The 15,919-nt window shown below is 48.5% G+C and overlaps 1 protein-coding gene across 1 annotated transcript in view; it reads left to right on the forward strand.

Annotated features, from left to right (window-relative positions):
* Window positions 1-15,644, forward strand: part of APCDD1 (APC down-regulated 1) — a 34,292-nt gene extending 18,648 nt beyond the window's left edge. The window contains exons 4-5 of the mRNA XM_058692717.1: window positions 11,776-12,097; window positions 13,564-15,644. Of these exons, the coding sequence (XP_058548700.1) occupies window positions 11,776-12,097; window positions 13,564-14,015 (774 nt within the window). The 3' untranslated portion in view covers window positions 14,016-15,644. The remainder of the gene's footprint in view (window positions 1-11,775; window positions 12,098-13,563) is intronic.
* The last annotated feature ends 275 nt before the right edge of the window (window positions 15,645-15,919 follow it).

Raw genomic sequence — 15,919 nt, forward strand, 5'->3', positions numbered from 1 at the left:
AGTATCTGCCTGGGATCCCCCAGCACCCCTCAGGATGGGGGAGGAGCTGAGAAGCTGAAGCTCCACCCAAATGCACATCACACAAAGGCATCCAGAGGACAGTGGCACCTGGGCACGGGTGCGGTTTCTGGGGAGATTTTTAGGAGTCACAGGCTCCCAGTACCATCGTGGGACCCTTCCAGGCGGAAGTGTCATCCAGAGGCGGTGCTGAATGCTGCTGCTAAACAGCACTTCCCTCCTTTTTATTTTTAATGTTTGTTTAGTTTGAGAGAGAGAGCATGTGAGTGGGGTGGCCAGAGAGAGAGAGGGGAAGAGAGAGTCCCAAGCAGGCTCCATGCTGGCAGCACAGAGCCCAATGTGGGGCTCCATCTCTCAAACCGTGAGATCATTACCTGAGGTGAAGTCAAGAGTCGGACGTTTAACCAACTGAGCCACCAGCTGCCCTATGAGTAGAACTGCTCTTGATATCTCTGGTGTGAAAGAGCAGCAGGGAAAGGAGCTTTCCTCCAAACATTTGGCTTTCTTTGAGTACAATCTAGCCAACTCTTCAACTGTCTATGGTAATGAGAGGTAAGAATGTCATGAATCAAAATGGCCCACAGATAATGGCCCACAGATAATCCAGACGTTATGCAAGCCAAGAGCGCCAACCGGGTCCCACTCTGAAGCTTTATGAAGATCTGCTATGCACAGAGAGTCCTTTTCGTGGCCTGCTCACCCACCAGCAGAGACACTGCTCAACAACAGACAGCCAAGAGGCAGGAGCATTGAGGCAGGGAACTGAATATGGAGGAGGGAGTCCGAGGGAGGAGGCTGAATTGCTGCAGGAAGAGGCAGGTGCATCCCTGGAGCTGCCCGAGCTGGAGTCTGGTTGCTCTGCTGTCTGCACCTGACCTTGGGCTGATAGCTTGCACACATTCAGGTTCAGATTCCTTTCCCTCAGCTTCAGATGCCTATGGAGGCTCTTTTTAGGACTGAAAAGAAAAACAGATTTAACCATAACACCTTTCTCTTCTTACCTCTATGCCCTCACTCAATTCACTGTGGTACTTGTGGCATGCCTCATCAGGAGGACTGACAGGTAAAATCAGTATTCCTAAGACTTGCAGCTCTGGAAGATTCTCTCCCACTCCTTCCCAGACCTGTAGGAGGGATTTCTCATGCTGTCAGTCGACTCACTGAACAGAGCCTGTCTGTTGGGAGGGCAAAGGCACACACTTGTGGTTCCTGGAGGAAAAATGTCTTGACTGTGAGTTATTACCATTGGCACAGGGACTGAGGATGACAGTTGTAAGGCTGACCTTAGGATTTTTGTAAACAAAAAAGTGGGCGACATGCTTTTTTTTTTTTTTTTTAAACACTGTCTGGATAAATTGATGAGAATATGGACTTTGGAGGTGGTAGCCAATCCTGGAATCCTCTTCTGTGTCCATCAGCTGCGGGGTGTTGGTTGTGTCATCTGACCTTCTGAAGCCTTAATTTTTCTTCTATAAAGTAGTAAGACTATAAGAATCGATTGGATTGGTGTGCAGAATGCTGCCTGCCATCTGGAAAGGGCCCTCCACCAATGCTCCTTTCTCCCCACTCCTGGAGTAGGTAGCCCTTCTGGGCAGGTGTCTCCTAGAGGGATGACATTGACCACGGGCCTCCAGGTGTTTGATGATGACTCACTATGAAGCATCTCCTTCCATTTTCTGCTCCCTCCCCTGCTAAGGCAATTGTGAGGACATTTACCCAGATTCTTAAGACATAGATCCTTTAAGCCCCAATCCTAATGCCCTGATTTAAGAAATTTTAAAGGTAGAAAGAACCTTGGGCGTACTGTTAAGAAGAAAGAGGAGGGGGAGGGTGAAAGGGGACGGGCAAGGGGTGGAGGAAGAAGAAGTATAGAAGAGTATGAACAGTATGATACCACTGTGTAAAACTAATAATGAAGGGAGAACAAGATAAGCTTACAGAGGGGGCAGTATTTCTGGAAGGGGACGTGAGAAACAAAATGATTGTCTCCGGGGAAGGGAACAGTTGGAGGACAGTTGGATGGAGCCTCAACACTGTATACCTTTTTGTACCTTTTGCAGTTTGTGCCATGAACCCGTATTATCTAAACAGAATCACCATGCAAACTTACAATGAATTAGGAAAGTTAGGACCCTGAGGCTCAGAGGAGTGCAGTGGCCACAGCTAAAGACGGCAGCAGGGCTGGGAGGAGGACCCAGGCAGGCGTCCAGGGCCGATGCGTGCTGTCCACCGCCTCGACTGCCAGCCCGCGTGGCCAGGGGCGTCCTTCGAAGGCCAGTGAGGTCTGTGTGGCTCTGGGAGCTGAAAGGGCCCATTCTTCTCTTGTTGTCCCTGGCGTTGAACGTCTTGGCCTGCAGCATGCCGCCAGGTCCTCAGGAAGTTTTTAGATCCTTCCCCAGGACAGCTACGAGAGGAATAAACGGACTTGGCCATTGGTGCCTTTCCAGACTCGGTGCAGGCAAAGCCCCAGGTGCTCCCTGCCTGCTGGCCAGTGGCGGGTCGCCTCACCCGCTGGGAACGGGAAGGAGGAGGGCTGGGAGCACATCCGGAGAGACCGCACTCCCCCCGCCACCCGCCTGTTTGAACTCTTTGCCTCCCCCTAATTGCCGGTCCGTAGAGACCTGGCTGAAAATTAGTTTAAATGCTAAATTGAGTTTGAAACCACTAGTCTCAGCCCCTCTGGAAACGGGACACCGTGTAAAAATAGAAACTTTAAATCAACTTGTTTTTCTAAGCTTTATACAGCTTTGCTGTGAGGTTCAGAATCCTTTGGCAAATACATTGCCTTTGAAGAGAATCAGGTGTGCCGGGAGGATTCTTTCAGAATGAAATTGGCTACCCTTCGCTACGAAAAATCAGGACTGCATAAAATAACCCCGAAAGAAGAGGCTTTGCCTGAACTGAGCTTAACATCAGGGCAGCTGTCACCCTCTGCCTAGATTTTTTGTGCAGTTGAAGGGTTAGCCAGCCGAATTCTTTCAGTGGTAGAATCAAATAGTAATTAAAAGCAAATGATTGCCCGGGAAACGCCAGAGCCTCAGGATCAGACTTGTAAGCAAATGGAATTGGTCTTTCGCCAAAATCCTGCACTGATTTAGCCACAGGGTCGTAAATCAAAGGGGTTGTCTGAAACCAGACAACTTTCCTCAAGCCGTGTATCTCAAGTATTCTGCCCCAGCACATGCATAGCACATCGGAGGAGGACAAGCACCGAAGTGTTTTAAAGAGTAGCTGAGGACTGAAAAGGAAGAAGGAAATACTCATGGGCTTTCTGTCCTGAATTCTGTAGAAACTTCTAGACTGTGAACGAGCATTCGGTTTTGAGGGAGCTTGCTTTTCCAAGCCTTTTCAGAGTATGTGAGAAATACAGAGACTTTCTGCTATCTGTGACATCAGAGAGACTGTGGACCAGGGCCGTGGGCAGCGCACTTCTCGGGCCAGCTCCGGGAGATGGCTGTGCCGTGGGAAGTGGCTCCTCCTTAGGCATGTGCTTGGCGGGAACCCCGGATGGGTGGGTGAGTGGGTGTCACGGAACTAACAGTAGAGGGAGCCGTGCATGGTGTTTGTGGAAGATCTCGTGTTCCTTCTCTTCCCGCCAGCGTAGGGAAAGGAGACGGGCTTCGTGGAGGCGACAGGGAATGGAAGAGGTGATAGAGGACCGGAGAGCTCAAGGAGTCATGACCTAGGAAAGCCCGTCTCGCATTAAGGATGAATCCTAAAGAGAAGTGTGGCCCAGCTCGCCGGGGCTGGGTGTCTACTATAAAGCAGCAAATGTTGCACATCATAAGGGAAGACAGAGCTGACGACTGGGGTTGAGTGATGGGGTCTTGACTGTGAAAGGGTTGCCTGTGTGGACCTTTTATTTGGGCCAAAGTATGAAATGCCATACAGTTGCTCTGCCTCACAGCTCCTGGCATACACTTTTACTGCAGAAACAGTTCATTACATTTCTTGACTCCAGAGTGTTTCAGCAGATAAACAGACATGCAAGGTTGCTTTATTTAAGGGGTTAGCAGACCAGGAAATACTTGTTGTCAGGGACGGAACAAGTGGTAAACATTTCAGCCCTTAAAAGGCAAGAGAGGGACGCCTGGGTGGTGAAGCATCCGACTTCGGCTCGGGTCGTGATCTCGCGGTTCATGAGTTCCAGCCCCGCGTCGGGCTCTGTGCTGACAGCTCAGAGCCTGGAGCCTGCTTCAGATTCTGTGTCTCCCTCTCTCTCTCTCTGCCCCTCCCCTGCTCACAGTCTGTCTCTCTCTGTCTCTCAATAATAAATAAATGTTAAAAAATTTTAAAAAAAAGCAAGAGAGCCCAGAGGACGGAGTGAGAGCCTGGGCGTGCCAGAAATCAACCATCCACAAAGTCTGTAGGAAGCCCATTCTGGGGGAAGAGTGGAAGGAGGGTGGACCCTTGGATGGGCCAGACCTTGGGGTCTGCTGGATTTACAGCAGATTTAATTTAATTATTACAATGAATCTACTTCAACTATTTAAATGAATTTACATTGATAAGAGTAGAAGAAACAAGCAAAAACATCTATGAGAAATTTTCTTCTGAAACGTTTTTGAAGTCATTTGTTTTAAAGAACCAGCCTCTTAGGGCCCTTTACATCTGGCTGTTGAGTCTGTACATAGTGTGTACGTGTAGGCAAGGTGGAGGCAAAATTGTCTTTTGTGTGATTTGCTGATGTTTTGCAAACTGGAAGGGCGTTTGTGGGCTAACCTCTCAGATTCTAGACTTCTTAGAGAACGCCGTTCTAGGAAATGAAGGGTTGCTCCCAAAGACCCCACCCCCCACCCCCAAACATGTGCCCCTTCTAAACTCCAGGATGCAGACAGTGTGGAGTTGGCTTCTGCCTCGGGAGACAGATGTGATCCGCGAGAGTCAGCAACCCACCTGGCCTGTGTTCTTCCATCTGCCTTCCATCCCCCGTCCCTTCGTGGGCACCATCAGCCACCGCTTGTGGCCCCGAAAGCTGCTGTAAGACACAACAGGTGTGACCGTGGCTGTTCCCCTTGCTTCCTCCTGAAAGCAGAATCATCATGACTCATTGAGGTGGTCAGAATGAGCCCAAGTTCATGAACTCCTGGGATCCCAGATCTGAAAAGCACCCAGTGAGGCCCCTTCCACAAGGTGGTCAGCTCTCATTTGTGATGAATGCTGGCCTAATCTATTCATATTGTTAAATAACTGGTGACCGCATTCAAGCAATCAGGCTGTCACTCTCAAACCTTTATCATACCCTCTGTGCTCCCCCCAGATGTCACGGGAAGTCGGAGAAAGGGAGAGTACTTTGGTCTTAGTTTCAAAAGGCTTGATGAAGTTGTTCTCCAGTGAAATGGAGAGGTCCTGGGAAGTCTGTATGTGTAGGAATACCTACAGTAGAAATTTAATCAAATGTGTGGAGATTCGGAGTTGTAAAAAAAAAAATAAATAAATAAATAAAAAAGCTTTCAGCTTCAGTCATTGGCAGGTTTCTTCCTGAGAAACATGAATGTTTTTTATCCCATGGAAGAAAACTCTGTGAAAGGAACTTTCCATCATCTGTGCCCATTTCTCCTCCTCTTTGAGCAAAACTTTTAGACCAAGAAATGTTTTATTCATCCTGCTTTTCTAGTTGATCTGTTCACAGCAAGATGATATCAAGTAATTTCTTCCATTCTGGGAAGACGCTGGAAACAAGTGGATACTGTCAGCAAATGTTGTCGACGGACCAAGTCTCTCCAGAAATAAATATTGGCAAGGAACGAGAGAAAGCCTAGAGAATCCCTATCAGTCATCGGCCAGAGAAGACCTTTTACCCAGGGACCCGAGTCCTTGACAGGGAGGCATCTGTTCTTTGCAGGACATCAGCCTAAGAGACAGCCTGGGGCCAGGGTGTAGCGCTCAGCAAAGCCCAAGACCAAATTATGCTCCAGATTCTACTTTTGGCTTGTAAAGTCATCTGGGCCACGTTATTCTATCTCTGTGTGCCTTGGTGGCCTCATCTGTGAAGTGTCCCCGTGGTCTCTTTGAGAGGTTGTAAAGCTAAGGGAATGGTGTACTTGAACCTCCTCAGAATCAAATGTCCTGTGTGTGCAAAGCTGCCCTTAGCTGACGTGTTGCCAGGGCGCTGGGCAGGAGAACAGAGTGGGCAAAACCCCACTCTTTGCCTAGAACATTGCTCGCTTATGATGTTGAAGGTTTATCTTTCATTTTTAGAGTAAGTTTGGTTGTTTTCTTTTACGATGTTAATTACATAGGGATCTTTTTTTCTCCCCTCCTCCTTCAGAATTAAAGCTTTTTATGGTTGGTGGAAAGAGTAGTAACAAGGAGACATATTCTGGTCCCTTTGCTTTAACCTTCGGATCTTTTGTGTTCAGAAACCCAGACTTCAAAGCAGCCCTTTCTAAGAATCAGGGAGGGGAGTGATGTAGAAAGAAGCCCAGTGGGAGAGCCTACAAACTGACAGCTTCTCAGAGGAGAATCATGTATCAGAGTGTGGACCAAAAAAGAGAGCAATTCCATAAAGCAAGTGATATTCCATACTACACATGAGTCTTCATGTCGAAAAACTCTTCTCATTTAGTAGTGTTGAAGAGCTGCGATTTGAGGAAAGCATCCTGAAAAAGAGAAACGTTAGAGCCAATACAGTGTATAGGTCTTAATTTCTGCTTCCCCGTTATTGTTCCTATAGGTCTTTTGGGTTTTATTCAAGCCAAGGATGGTGGGAATGAAGAGCACAAAAATCTAAAAATCTGTCCATAAAACAGAGTGGTTTCCCCTTTACCTAACCATGACTAAAACTGGTCTCTTGGTGATAATATCCACAGAGAGGTCAAAAATCCCACCCCTGTCTGCTACATCTTTGGTTTTTTTAATGCCTTCTCAAAAGTTGTTATCAAAAGTTACTAGTCGGCAATAACCAGAAAAGCAACCCTGTTAAAAAATGGGCAAAGGACTTGAATAGACACGTCTCCAAAGAAGATATACAAATAGCCCATAAGCACACGAAAAGATGCTCAACATCACTCCTCATTAGGGGAACACAAATCAAAGTACAGCACACCATACCCCTTCGATGGCTGTTATCAAAAAGAGAAAAAAAATACCAGTTGGCAGGGATGTGGAGAAATTGGGACCCTTGTGTACCGTGCTTGGGGGTGTAAAATGGCGCAGCTGCTGTGGAAAACAGTATGGTGGTTCCTCCGAAAGTTAAACACAGAATTACAGTGTGATGCAGAAATTTCACTTCTGAGCACATGCCCAGAGTTACTGAAAGTGGAGTCTTAAATAGCTTGTACACCTGTGCTCATAGCATCGTTACGCACAGTGGCCAAAAAATGGAGTGTTCGTCAACAGATGAAAGGATAAACAAAGTGTGGTCCATACGTACGTTGAGATACTATTCGGCCTTAAAAAGGAAGGGAATTCTGCAACATACTGCACCATGGATGAACCTTGAGGGCATTATGCTAAGCGAGATAAGCCAGTCCCAAAAAAACAGTAAGTTCTGTATGCTTTCACTTGTGTGAGGGACCTAGGGTCGACGGAAAGTACAAGGGTGGTTGTCGAGGGCTGGGATTGAGAGAACGGGGAGTTGTTGTTTCTTGGGTACCGAGTTTCAATTCGGGAGGATGGAAAAAGTTCTGGAAGTAGACGGTGGTGATGGTTGCACAACCATGTGAATGTACTTAGTACCACGGAGCCGTGCACTAAAAATGGTTCAGATGGCAAGTTGTGTGTTACATATATTTTACCACAATTAAAATAGTTTAAGAATTTGGCAAGATCAATACCTAAGGGCCAGGTTCTTCCCATTGTGTCCCTAAATTCTCACCGACCCAACTCCTGGACGGCGAGCTTCCTTTGCTTGTGGCCTGCTTTTCTCTGTTGCCAAACAGGAATTCTTCCTCCAGGTCCCCATCTCAAAGGTCAGGACCCTGCCCCATTATTCTTAAAAATGCCAAGTGGACTCCAGGTGCTACCATGGCACCTTTCTGGAACAGCCTGGGCCAGGCTGGTCCTCTTTCTTTCCAGAGCCGTCTTCTGCACAGCTCAGCATCCTTGTTGTAATAGGCCCGGGCACCAGAACGCTGCTGTCCTGTCTGTGAAATCTCAGGGATTTGGATCTGAGTACTGGGCTGGTTTTACTCAGACTGTGTGGGGCAGGGGCAGGGGACCAGGGACAGCAGGTATGGTTTGGTAAAGGTGCTGGTCATGATGACACTTGTTAGCAGTTAAGAGGCTGCTTCCTCTTCATATGTGTTACAGACATTATGTTCACTTTGCATCCCAGACTTTGAGTATCAGAACCCCATTCCAGGGTAAGAAGTTTGGATTCTTCCCCTCCTGATAGTTGACTAAAAAAATACATAATGACAAAACTACTGAATTTGGTGGTGCTTTGTTTTATTTATTTATGTTTATTTTATTTATTTTTTATTTAAATTTTAGTTAGCCTACAGCATGATACTGGTTTCAGGAGTAGAATTCAGTGACTGATCACTTATATGCAGCACCCAGTACTCATCCCAACAAGTGCCTTGCTTAACACCCATCACCCACCTAGCCCATCCCTCACCCACCTCCCTCTGTCAACCCTCAGTTAAGAGTCTCTTGTGATTTATTTCCCTCTCTCCTCCTTTTTTCCTCTTCCCGTATATTCATCTGTTTTGTTTCTTAAATTCCACATGTATTTGTCTTTCTCCGATTGACTTATGTTGCTCAGTATAATACATTCTAGCTCCATCCACATCGTTGCAAATGACAAGATCTCATCCTTTTTGATGGCTGAGTAATATTCCATTGCATAGATATACCCCATCCTCTTTACCCACTCATCAGTCGATGGACATTTGGGCTCTCTCCATAGTTTGGCTATTGTTGATAGTGCTGCTGTAAACATGGGGATGCCTGAGTCCTTTTGAAGCTGTATTTTTCTACCCTTTGGATAAATAGTAGTACAATTGCTAGGTCGTAGGGTAGTTCTGTTTTTCTTTTTTTGAGGAACCTCCATACTGTTCTCCAGAGTGGCTGCACCAGTTTGCATTCGGTGGTGCTTTAACTACATTTTTATCTTATCCACCCTAACCTGTGTTTGCACCTGTAGTGGGAGACATGCCTTTATTTAGTCTTCCTGTCAAATGCCATGCATGCCTGCGATCCAGCTCCCTGGGCCTCATCTGAGAAGTTTCTCCCCAAAGTGATTCTGGGTGCACTGAGTGGGAGCCATCTTAATCTACTGCTAATTTCTTGCAGCAGTTATGCAAGTAGAATGACCCCCATTTTACACATCAGGACATTGGAATAGAGATTAGTGACTTGCCCAAGGTCACCAGCTGAAAGCATGGGGCTGGCCCGTGGCTCCCAGGACCTGGCCAGAACTTCTCCTTCTGTGCACAGAATGTGTAACAGATGCATCAGGACCCCAACACAGTGAGGACTTGGCCTTCATCTCACTCTGTGGCGGCCCACTTGATCTTACCATCTACAAGCCGTAATCGGTGTTAGCAAAGGAAGCCTTCTCTCCCCTCAGTGACAACTCTAGGCTCCTCTAACGAGCACGGTGACAAGTTAGTGAGCCTTGAGTTCTCCCTGGAGGAGAATGTGGAGGGAGGGCAGCTCCCTCGCTCTTGGAGACATCCGAGCACTTAACCAAACAAGCGCAGGAACATCACGCTGTGTCAGTGCGGGCAATGAAAAGGCCTTGGGAAGTTGGATTCCTGACTTCGGGAAACACGTGTGTGCCCTCCTGGGAGTGCCTGCCAGTCCCTGTTACTCGGGCCTGGGGCCGCACCAGTGAGCAGCTGCACACCCTGGGCCCCGTGGCTGGGGGAGCCCCAGGCCGGTGTCCGGGAGCTGTCCCCCTGAGAGCGGGCCACAACTGTCACCCTCCTGCGACAGCACTGATTAGATTTGCCTCGTGCTTCTGTCCGCTTTGCCACAGCCAGTGTGGGAGGGAGAATTCCGAAGAGACGCTCCCCACGGCCAGGGGCAGGCAGCCCCTGGCACACAGGCTTCCTCTGACTGAGGTCAGATAGCCAGGCAATGGCGCAGGTGGTCAAGAACCCAGCTCTGCTGTCTTCTAGACCGTGGCATTTTGAGGGGCGCCCTGAGCCGTCTAGGCAGACAGCATTTATGTGGCTGGCAGTCCCTGGCCACCTCTACTCACTGGAGGTTTTCTAAGCCACAACCCTAAACAGACGGCCCTTGTCCCCGAGGCTCTGTTAGCGTTCTGAAGCAAATGCAACAGGGAGGCAGTCCCGGAAGAGCCGCAGCTATCTTGCACTAATTAAGTGGCTTAAAGCTATAAAGCAGGAAGCAAATGAAGAGCCCATAAACCTTGAAACCTCGGGGCCAGCAGACACAAATGGATGTGCGTGCTGACTTCTCAGAGGCCGCTGCTCTCGCCCTCTTTCCGGCCTCCTCCTTTATGCCCTCCTTTGAAAGGCCCCCTGCTTTACTACACAACTCCCCTTGTTATCTCAGCAATTAGAATGTTATCCTTTTTGTGTGTGTTATTTTGTGTGTCTCATCATTGTTTTTAGTGGGAAAAAAAAATCTAACTGTCAAATACACACACAGAATTTCCATCGTAACCATTTTAGGGTATCTGGTTCGGTGGCATGGAGTACGTTCACACCGTTGTGTAGCCATCTCCCCCATCCATCCGCAGTTTTTTCATCTTCCTGAAGATGAACTGAAGCTCTGTCCCCGTCAAACACTAACTCCCCGTTCCGCCCCTCCCCCCACCCAGCCCCTGGCAACCACTGTTCTCCTTTGTCTCTGACTTTGATCACTCTGGGTCCCTCCTAGAAGTGGAATTGTACGGTTATTTGTGCTTTTGTGTCTGGCCTATTTTTTATTTACATTTACTTAATTTTTGAGAGGGAGAGACACACACACAGAGCACAAGTGGGGGAGGGGCAGAGAGAGAAGGAGACACAGAATCGGAAGCAGGCTCCAGGCTCCGAGCTGTCAGCGCAGAGCCCGACAGGGGGCTCGAACTCACAATCCGTGAGATCGTGACCTGAGCCAAAGTGTGTCTGGCTTATTTCATTTAGCGTCATGTCGTCAGGGCTCATCTATGTTGTAGCGTGGGTCAGAATTCCCTTCCCTTTTCAAGATTGAATAATATTTTGTTGTATGCGTGAACCACGTCTTGTTTATCCACTCACTCGTCCTTGCACATCGGGTTGTTTTCATCATTTGGCCATGTGAATAACGCCGCTGTGAACACGGGTGAACAGCTGTCTCCTCAAGACCCTGGTTTCAGTTCTTCGGACTATAAACCGGAGGTGGGGTTGCTGGATCCTACGGTAGTTCTTTTCCTCAGCAACTGCCCCGTTTTCCATTCCCACCAGCAGTGCACGAGGGTTCCAATTTCTCCACATCCTTGTCAACACTGTTAGGCTCAGATGTTTCTCAGAGTAGCCGTCCCAATGGGTATGAGATGAGGCTCGCCTTTCTGAAGTCAAGTGTCCAGGACATGTGATAGGATTCTAAAGAGAGTACACATCGCGGCTGAAATAGACAAGTCCCTGATGTCTGTGCTCACAGGTGCACTCTTGAGCCCACACCAGCGCGCGCACACACCCACCGCGACCCTCCTGTCTGTGCCCAAGGGCGTAGCTCCAGGTGTCTCTTGGGTTCCCAGGTGGCTAGTAATGGTGCCTTGCCCGGCCCCACTGGTGAGCCTCACTTGAAGGAAGCTTGTGTGCGCTGCTCTGTCATGAAGACAAATGTCTCTCCGTGTGTTTGTTTCTTTGGCTCCAGAACCACGACCACGCCTGCATAGCCTGCCGCATCATCCACCGGTCAGATGAGCACCGCCCGCCGCTCCTACCCCCCAAGGCCGACCTGACTGTCGGGCTGCACGGCGAGTGGGTGAGCCAGCGCTGCGAGGTGCGGCCCGAAGTCCTCTTCCTCACGCGCCACTTCATCTTCCATGACAACAATAACACCTGGGAAGGGCATTACTACCACTACTCCGACCCCGTCTGCAAGCACCCCACCTTCACCATCTATGCCAAGGGCCGCTACAGCCGGGGCGTGCACTCCTCCAGGGTCATGGGAGGAACTGAGTTTGTGTTCAAAGGTAGGGCTCCCGCCTCGACTCCCAAGGGAGCAGCCCCACGGGTGAGAAAGTGGGCAGTTTGGGGACATTTTTGTCCAGGCAGAGCCTGAGGGAAAGGGCTTTTCTTCTGGTAGAGATGTTGGGGGAGAGATTAGGGAGGACTTTCTGCTTCAAGTTCATCATTCGCCACAGCCTCTGAGGTCCTCTCTGCTCAGAATGGGGCCAACAGGGGTGGCTCAGCCCATGGGCCACAATGCTGGAGCCTCCCACCCCGCTGTGCACGGTGTCAGATGTGGTCAAGGAGCATGTTCTCCTAGTAATGAAGCCTCAAGTCTGCATGTTTCCTTTCTTGTGCACAGCTCATGCCGACTCTGAGCTGCCCCTGTGATAACATCACACTTACTTGCTGCATTCAGTGTGCTTTCTTGAGTGGGAGGTAAAGAGCAGGTGTTAGTCACACCACAGGTGCTCCCACAGTTGTCCTTTCCAGCGCTGAGTTTGTCACGCGCTTAAGAGTTGTCATGTGCTTGGGGGGAGGAGGTTTGAGATTTGCAATGATTACCTAAGCGAGGAAGGTACGGTGAGGGGTGAAATTCACCAGGCCGTTATCCGCAAGGGAGGCCTTGTGGCCTCTATTTCTAGAATCTTTTAAGCTTGTACACCTTTTTAAGACGGAGTCAGTCATGTCATTGACAAATAAAAGAGAGGTGGCCCAGAAACTGGGTGTGACCCCTTCTAGGATGGCATTTCGTGGTTCAGTCTTTTTAATGTGAAGTATTTCTGCTGACCCAGATAAGTCCCAGGGCATCTTAACCCTCCGCTTAGAGAGAAAGATTTTCTCCAGGAAATATGGACCTTTTGCTAGATTTGGCCAAGAGAACAACCATCTCTGTCTGATTCCACCCCGAAGCTGCCTTGGGATACATAAAATATAATCCCCTGGGGTCTTTCAAAAACAGCCCTCTCCAAGCGCTGGGATTTTTATTTAATGCGTTTACTCACATTTTCCTTGCTCTCAGCCTAATTTTTTTAGTTGCCTGATCTATGGGCCAATATTAATTTCCAAGACCGCTAATTAGTATAGGTGTGTGACATGACAGCAAAACTAAAAACCTCCAAACCTTTCATAAAAATAAAATTCCAGTTTGCGTCGAATATTTTGTCAATCCCAAAGAGTCAGTGTTCCCAAAGACAACTCCTTGGAGACCCTCTGCGTGACAGTTTGATTTCACATTAACAGGCAGTCAACCACAGTCTGGGCTCCGCATTTATACGCCAAATACAGTCTACCTGCATTGTATTCAATGTGATGGCCATTCGGACCAACACGTTGAACTCTTTCCACTGGGGAATGCTTTTAGGGAGGCCGCGACGGGTGGGTGGCTGTGCGGGGTCGGGTTTAGAGCAGGTGGCCTGTGCAGACAGAGTGCTTTCTTCACCGCACGCGACCCCCTTAGAGTCACCACCCTGTCGTCTCTCCTTCTCAGTGAACCACATGAAGGTCACCCCCATGGATGCGGCCACAGCCTCGCTCCTCAACGTCTTCAATGGGAACGAGTGTGGGGCCGAGGGCTCCTGGCAGGTGGGCGTCCAGCAGGACGTGACCCACACCAACGGCTGTGTGGCGCTGGGGATCAAGCTACCTCACACCGAGTACGAGATCTTCAAAATGGAGCAGGATGCCCGCGGCCGCTATCTGCTCTTCAACGGCCAGAGGCCCAGCGACGGGTCCAGTCCGGACAGGCCTGAGAAGAGAGCCACCTCCTATCAGATGCCCTTAGTCCAGTGTGCGTCTTCTGCGCCCAGAGCCGAGGACTTCTCCGAGGACCACCGGGGTCACCAGTATGGGAGCCGGGCGCCAGGGAGGAGCGCTCGTCCCCTGCTCCTGGCCGTGCTTGCTGGCCTTTTGACTCTCCTGCAGTGGCACGTCCTCAGATAGAAGTTGTTAAAAAGCTGTATATTTTTCCACACCAGGATTCCTTACAACTTACAGGTTTTCTTTACAAAAAGGAAGGACACTTCTTGTGATGCACTTGAATGGCCGAGAACTGTGGCTCCTTTTCTGCTGTCCGGCCCCCTCCCTCCCGGCCTGAGTCCTGAGCAGCGCTGTTTGAAGTTCCTGCTTTGAACTCTGTCCATGGGATCCCAGGCCTGGGTGCCTTCTCGAGAGTAATTGCACTTTAAGACCACAGAGAGTATCGAGCTAGTGTGTGTGGTAGAGGGGGCAGGGTGACAGCTAAGTCCTCTTCTTTTCTTCCTTGTAATTATTATTAAATTTCCGAGTTAAACTTAAATGGATATCAAGCTATGGCGTTTTTTGCCACTATACCGCAGTCGCTTCCTGTCTTCCCTCAAAACTGCTTTACGAGCTGGGAATCCAGTGTGGAGTTGGTTTGGAACTGCAATCAAGACACCTTTCATTAATAAAGAAGAGACTTGGGTGTAGATATGTACATAGGGAAAGACACAGGGTTTAGCTTAACCACCTCGACAGCCTTTATGCAAAAAAAAGGAGGGAATCCAAGCTTTCAGATGTTGAGTGCAAAAGTATCTGTAATTAAAGTTTCAACATAATTTAAAGTATCATTGTTTTAACTGGTGGGGAAAGGAGACTCGGCTTCTGGGTGGCTGCAGGACGCACACTGCTTTATTCCTGCTCCGTTGACGAGGGCGGTTGAGCAAATATCAAAAGCAGTACAGACAGGAACAGTGACCTCCGGGATGGTCACAGTGTGTTAAGTGCCACCTTACTGATAGGAAGTGCCTGTTCCTTCCACAGTTGCCTCTTCGTGGGACCGTCGTCCTGGCTCATGCTGTTTCTGGTGAGGGGCGACCAGACATCTTCACTCTGCCATCTCTGCTGCCTTCAAAGATGACTGTTCAGAGACCACGCTTTGCTGTTAAGGGGCCTGGCCGTTCAGAGAGTGCAGTGAAGGCACCCTCACGGGGGCTGCACTAGACCCTCGACTCGTGTGAAACCCAGGCTCTGGGTAAAGCCGCTTTCTCATCGGACATGCCAGCTTGACTCGATTTCTGTCCTGCTGTTGCCTTGGCCGTGTGGCAGAGAGTCTCAGGGTCACCTTCTACAGAATCTGTGAGCATCTTCCTCACAGGCACTGGGAGGGCGCCTGAGTCACGTCTGCCCATTACTTTGGATTATTACAAACGGTGCTGTCTGCACACCAAGTGCTATTGCTAATAGAGACTGATGGAGGGAAATAGCAAGTCACTGAAAGCCTGGATGCGACCGAAAGTGAGCATCAAACCATGATCAAGGTCAAGAGTCATACTTGTATTTAAAAATTAACTTTATGAAATGCTGTAGCATTCAGGATGGTGATAAGTTAAATGGATAGCATGGAGCACCAAAGTGCTTTATCTTTAGAATATATTTTAAGTTGTGGTGCATACTGAGGGGGTTTATTCAAATGAAAATACTAACTTAAATGTCTGCCAAGTTTCATAAACAAAGATGTCAACAGTACTCCCACAGAATACATTTTGCCTGTGGATCTATTTAATACTAATGCTATCTTTAAAGGATATAATAAAATTATATGGAAAACTATGTTCACCGCTAAAGAATACCTCAGTGATTTGCCATAAAAGTGATAGATTTATAGCCATTTAATTCACAGCCATTCACCTAGACTTAGCTGCTCACACTTTTAAAAAAAGTACACACACACACACACACACACACACACACACTTATATCCAAATACATAGGTATTAACATATAATGTATGTGTATGTATATGTGTCTTAGGGACAAGGTGGCATTCATGTGGTCATATCACTTTCTGATACTCTATACAGAGAATGGCCAGTATAATTTATTCA

Source organism: Neofelis nebulosa, chromosome 11 (assembly GCF_028018385.1).
Source record: "Neofelis nebulosa isolate mNeoNeb1 chromosome 11, mNeoNeb1.pri, whole genome shotgun sequence".
Classification (NCBI taxonomy): domain Eukaryota; kingdom Metazoa; phylum Chordata; class Mammalia; order Carnivora; family Felidae; genus Neofelis; species Neofelis nebulosa.